This window comes from Mus caroli, chromosome 19 (assembly GCF_900094665.2).
Source record: "Mus caroli chromosome 19, CAROLI_EIJ_v1.1, whole genome shotgun sequence".
Taxonomy (NCBI): domain Eukaryota; kingdom Metazoa; phylum Chordata; class Mammalia; order Rodentia; family Muridae; genus Mus; species Mus caroli.
In genome coordinates this window covers 16,154,464-16,160,737 of record NC_034588.1, presented here as the reverse complement: position 1 = coordinate 16,160,737, position 6,274 = coordinate 16,154,464, and the positions used below count along the sequence as shown (strand labels likewise).

At 43.9% G+C, this 6,274-nt stretch overlaps 1 protein-coding gene across 1 annotated transcript in view; it reads right to left on the bottom strand.

Moving 5' to 3' along the window:
* The window catches only part of Trpm6 (transient receptor potential cation channel subfamily M member 6), a 152,474-nt gene that overhangs the window by 58,847 nt on the left and 87,353 nt on the right, over positions 1 to 6,274 (bottom strand). Inside the window, exons 22-24 of the mRNA XM_021151275.2 lie at positions 4,545 to 4,719; positions 4,232 to 4,346; positions 1,868 to 2,061 (exon numbers count right to left, since the gene is read on the bottom strand). Coding sequence (XP_021006934.1) covers positions 1,868 to 2,061; positions 4,232 to 4,346; positions 4,545 to 4,719 — 484 coding nt within the window. The remainder of the gene's footprint in view (positions 1 to 1,867; positions 2,062 to 4,231; positions 4,347 to 4,544; positions 4,720 to 6,274) is intronic.

The following is a 6,274-nucleotide window of genomic DNA, read 5'->3' as shown; positions in this document are numbered from 1 at the left end:
TGGCCTCGAACTCAGAAATCCACCTGCCTCTGCCTCCCAAGTGCTGGGATTAAAAGCGTGTACCACCATGCCCAGCCAGTACTATGTTTTTATGCGGAGACTCTTAGCACTGACAATTACACAATCGAAATCTATAGAAATTGAAGACCCTTAAGTATCCTTAAGTTTCAAATATCCAATCCAGATTAAATTCTTATAAAATACACCATGCACACCCATCTCATTGTTGTGCAAATTAGCTTTGTCTTTAATAAATGGATACTTGAGGGTTTTTAAATTTTTATTGTGTATAGATACTTTGCATGCTTGTGTGTCTGTGTGCCACGTTCATGCAGTACCCACTGAGGCTGTAAGAGGTGTGAGATCCCTTAGACCTGAAGTTACAGATGGTTACAAGCTGCCCCATGGGTGCTGGGCGTCATGCTCATGGGGTCCTCAGAGGGCAACCAGTGCTGTCATCTCTACACCCACCATCCCCTGGATTACTTTTATATCAATGGCTATGTGATCTGCTATCAGCTAATTCATGTGCACCTTATAAAGTTCTACATACCCTAGGGCCAACCTGGGGAAAAAAAAACAAGTAAGCATCCTGACTTGAATAAAACAGAACAGGAGCGCACATTTCCAGTTGTCTGTGCTTCACACTGCTTTTCCGAAAATAAGCATCCTTTTTGTGCCCTCGTCTGATTTTAGGAGGTTAAGAGACCAGAGCTGTGATTCCAGTTTATCCACTAGGCAAAGCTCGATTCTCTGTTTCCCTGGATCTGAGACCTTTTGAATCACCTGTCTACACAGCAGGGCAATAAGTGCGGGTCAGGTGACTCTGCTCTCTAAGAGATACCCAGAGGAGTTCCCAGGTCAGCAGAGAAAATACAGGTTTTTCTCGAAGTTCTAGAACACATTCACGACATTGTCTTCCTGGCTCTGTTTCAGCATACCATTTAACTGTAAACATATTTTTTTATTCTTCTGAAGTAATTGTTGTCTCAGAGGCTCATCACCTCAGTCTGCTAACAGAGGCCTAGTCCTGGAGGCTTCCAGCCTCTGACAATCTTACTTTCTCAGCCTCTGAGACTTGTTCCTGAATAAGCTCACCCTTTCTAGGTCTCGATGGCCTGTTTCAGCTCAAATACCTCTCCAATCTGACTGATTCAATCTGGCTTCTCTCTTAGTCTCTGACTTTTTGTTCTGCTTGGCCTCATACTAACTTTGACAGTATGTTCTAATCTCCTGGCTCTTTCTCCTTCTCTGGAGGATTCTGTCTTCACCTGTGTCTAGCTTGTTCTCTTTGCAACCTGTCTCTCTACAACTGTCCTGGTAAAACTGCCTTTCCTCCTCCTCCTCCTCCCCCTTCTTCCTTCTTCTATCTCTCTGTCTCTGTCTCTGTCTGTCTCTCTCTCCATCCCCCACTGCTCTTTTATATAGCTTACCTTTCCTCTCTCTTCTCATGAGAATTGAACATATCCTACTCCATCAAATCTTTCTTGCTTTGTCTGATACTCAACTAGGCGTCACTTTCAACGTGAGTGCTTTCTTCTACAAGCTAACATTACCTTCACTGTTTGAGATTCAAGGTGTATACTAAGGACTGAGCCACGCCACAACTAGAAACAGGTATTTTCAGGTAATTACACAATCTTGGGGTTCACAGTGTGATCAAATATCCTGCGACATTTAACAGAGGCAAAAATAGTCATGAGACCCCAGACAAAGGTGAGGGCTTGCAGCCAGTGTGTTCTCAGGACCTTCATGTGGGGACCTCGCTAGAATTACCAGTCTCCAGTGCCCCCACCCTTCCCTCCTTCATCCCCAGTGTCTGCCCTTTTCCTTCCTTCCTTCCTTCTGTTCCTCCAGAGAAACTTACTTAGCCCTCCATCCCCCTCTTCCTGGTCCTGTGGGGCTGGGCGACAGCACAGACCTCGGAGGAGCAGGCACAGGTGACTCAGCAGGATAAAGGGAGGAGGCAGCCAGGGCTTCTGGTGGTAGGTCATGATGTAGCGATAGCGGTTGTATTTCCAGAGCTTGTTCGAGATGGATTTTATATCTAAGTAAATGTTGCTGTAGGTGGAAAAAAGAGAGACAGACAGAGAGAGAATATCTTAATATTGGGACCCCAAAATGTGACAGTTAGACCCTTTCTTCCAACTCGTCTGATTGGTTAACAGATAATCAGCAGCAGTTAGCCAATAATTATTATCCACTTAGGATTTTTATTCCATCAAATAAAATACAGTAACCACTTTTTACAACAAAAAAATGTTCATTGGAACAGTGAACAAAATGCAGACACTGAAATCAGATATTAGGAAAATAGCAATATTTTAGGCAGAAAACAGAAACTGCCCTGTTGTGCTGTGTGAGGGGGCACCTTTGCTTCTCATATATGAAGCTCTCCTCCAGAATGTAACTCCTCCTTTGTTGTAAACAAGTCTGATGCTCCCGTGTGCTATTGACCTTATAAAGATATCCTTCACATGCCAAAAGCAGGAACTGATGAAATAATTCTAGCTAAAATATCTCAACAGAATCATCTGACGGAAGAAGACATAGGAGAGAAGACTCGATCCTTCCTTAAATACGCCAATACACAGAGCTTCCAGAGGGAACTTGATAAATTATTCACATTAACTTTACAGTGAAAGTAGCCTCTTGTTGGTCATCACTCTGGGTTTTCTCTTAAATTACATCAGTTTTAAAGGAAGCCAATGAACACTAAAGACACTAAAGAATTACAAATGGAAATTTTAGCAGGTGGTGGAGTGCTTCAAAAGAGCATATTGCCCTGAACTGTGTATATATTTAACACTGGTAGCAAGCCCAGTGGAATACTACTTAGGTTTTTTTAAAGTAAGTTTCTTCAGAAGAAAAAAAAATGGTAGAGTATAAATCTGAACAAAATTTAGTCAATAAAAAAATTGTCAAGCAAAACCTGACCAGTGATAAGGAGGAAGAGACACAGCTCTCCTTGAAAGAATTGGGTGAGGATAAGACGGAGAGAGGCGTGTCCCAGGGCCTGTGAAGTGGCAGACTGACACATGGCTGGGTTAGAACCCTGATTCCCAGAGTGTGAAAACTCTCAGAGTCAACATCACCTGAGTACACAGGGACATTCTTGAACTCTATCCCAGCATCTCCAGGGCACGTGAGGTCAAGCACATTCTTGGGCTCTATCGCAACACCATTGGATGGGAAACTACAAGAGGGCGGGGTCATTAGTCTGCACTTCTGCAGGCTTTCATGTGTCTTCGAGTCACAGGTGACTTCAGCCTGTCCACCAGCAGGGAGTAACATTCACAAAGTATTTCAAGGTCTTTAATGCTAAGAACTCTAGCTTCAATACCCGCCCCCCCCATAAGTAATCGGATCTGGGGTCACCATGCCTGTTTGTTCCTCAAAGTGTTGGTCTCTATATTGAGTGTTGGGGAAGAAAGGGGAAGAGACAGAAGGAAAGGAATGCAGGAGAAGAAAAAGGAAGAGGAGAGGAGAGGGGAGGGAGAGGAAAGGGGAGGAGAGAGTAGAAGAGAGGGGAGGGGAGGGGAGGGGAGGGGAGGGGAGAGAAGAGAAGACTATAGGTTGGACTTCTCAGAGATGCTCTTCCCTGTAGGTTTTGGAAAGCCTGGAAATGGAACAATTCTATAATGGGAAGGAGTAGTTCAAGAGTTTGCCCTGGGAGGGTCACAGGATCAATAAGGCTGGAGTGCCAGTGAAGCAGGCTCTATAAATAGTATTTCCCAGATATACAGAATAAGAACAAGAACAGGAAAATATACAGATATAGGAAAAGGCCAAAGCTCTAGGCCTAAGATCTTTTTTAGTGTAAAATGGAGACACTGAGCCAGAAAGGCAGAGGGGGAAGAAGAAGCTAACTATGAGGGAGAACGAAGAAAGCGGGACAGACAAGGGACACTTTGAAAAAGCACACACCGAACCCTTAGTGGGCTGTCAACTCCAACCCTCCCATTCTGCAGAACTCCAACTATGCAGTAACAGCTTGAATCTCCTCTCATTGTGTGTGCTTCCATTGTGACTTCTGCAATGTTGTTGCCTACGACTTTGACTTCTTTCCTACCAATAGTTTCACACCCTTGCTTTAAAGCCACAGCATTAAAACATGGAACACACGTAAGGACAAAAGGTCACATAACCCAACATGCGTGGGAATATACTCAAGATAGCTGCTCCCCTGTTTTGGTAAATAAAATAATTGTATTTCATCAGAGTTACCTACTTGAAACAGGCAATCAGAAGGTTCACCATGATGATGTATTGCACAAAGAGGTAGACAGCTTGCAGGAATGGAGTCAGGAAAGAACCCGGAGGGCAAGAAGTCTCATTTGAACAAACTACAAAGAAAGAATTTAAAAGTGAGAGGAGATAAGCTACAGCCCTGGGGATCTCTGCAAATATTTGACCCTTAGCATCCGAGAACACCACAAACTTTTCACATTGAAAGGATTCTTGTGACTGCTTTCCGGATTTGCTTTTATTCTGAGTATCTCCATGGGTTCTGATTCTGAGTGAAGGCAAAACCTCATATGTACCATCTATATCTGAAGCATAGACTTCTCCATACATCATCCAATACGGTTCAAAGACGATGTCACGAGCCAGGCGCCATGAAGGAGGCTCCTTCGGTGAGAGGATGGCTTTGCGAGCCACGCCAAAGCTCAGCAGGACAATGGCCATGATGATCACAATGTAGAACATGTTTGCTGCCTGCAAAACAGCACAGCACAACAACACAAATTTGAATTTATCACAAATCAAGCCCTAACGGTCATCACCACACTGACAGAGAACTAGTCTAGTCAGTGGCTCAAATGCCTCCATCTAAGACTGCTGAGTTCTCTCTGCCTGTTAGCTTCTTTTCTCTACACAGTATGTGCTTTGGCCAGTGACATCTATAGAGTTATATGGTGTGCAGAAATTATGAATAGAGACGCCTTCTGTAAGCAGCAATCAAACTAGCACCCAAAGTTGACCAATGACATCAAAGACTTAATTAGAAAAACCTTAAAAGGATAATGGTATATTCAAATTATTCTAATACATGTTCCCAGGATTCCCTCACAGATTCATGAGGTGTCTTAGAAATTGATTATACCAGTTTCCTCCTATGTTTTCAAATACAGCAACACAACTCACTTGTTCACCATGGCAGACTAAGAAGTCACCAATATTTCCACTCTCTCCACATTTCTTATCTTATTAAGTGGTAGCTACAAGATTCAAGTAGCCAATGGGCTAAAGAATGACAGCAATAACCTGGCCTGAGCTGCTAAGCCCTGCTGGACTTTATCACTCTTCTTGTTGCCAAGGGAGACTCAGGAAGGGGCTACGTTGCATGGGTATGCCACACAAATGGGCAATTCTGCATTCTGCAGTCAGTACTTAGAGAACCCTAGCTTCTGGGAGAAAGGACTTGTGCCTAACCACTGAGGTGCACTGGTTGTCTAACCTCTAATAAATATGACATTTCCAAAATCAGACGATGCATGTATGGTCTAAGAGAAAAAATGGTAAGAAAGAAGAAAATCTGAGGGCTGCCCTGGGGTTCAGCAGTACAGTGCTTGCCTGTCATGCATGAGGCCCTAAGTTCAACTCCCAGGCCTGCCATAAGGAGGAGGAGGAGAGAGAAAGGAAGCAGAAGAAAAGTAGCAGGGGAGGTGGGAGCTGGAAGCAGTAGCAGAAGGTCCTTCCTAAATCCTTCTGGTCCCTCTCCCTCTGTCTTTTTTTCTGTACTCCTCCTGACCCTCCAGAACATCACCTTTCTTTGTATTCTAGAAATAAATGCTAAGATAATCTTGGGGTTGGACTTCTAGACAGTAGATCTTTATGGAGTTTCAAAATTCCACATGGCAAAAGCTGGCAGAATGTTCAGCAAGCTCAGAGGATAGACTAGGAGCCAGGCCACCGACTGTGGGAACCTGGATCGCCAACATATACATAAGTAGAGTGAATCTACTTAACTTCTGTTTCCTTGTATGTAAAAAGTAGGTACTATTTAATTCATAAAGTTGCTACAAATATTAATAGTTAATGCATCTAAAGTCTCTCCTATCGTATGTGGTGCCTAGTTAAGACTACTTAAGCCTGAAAAAAGCACCGGGGTAGCTAGGGCGCAGGGTCGGCTGACACTCGCCAGCTACCCACAACACCCGCCACAGGATCTCAAGACTTCTGGTGAGTGGAACAAAGCTTCTGCTCCAAACCAATTGCGCGCAGGACCTGAGACTGCATTAGTTAGGGAAGCAGAAACCGGCCTGAGTAG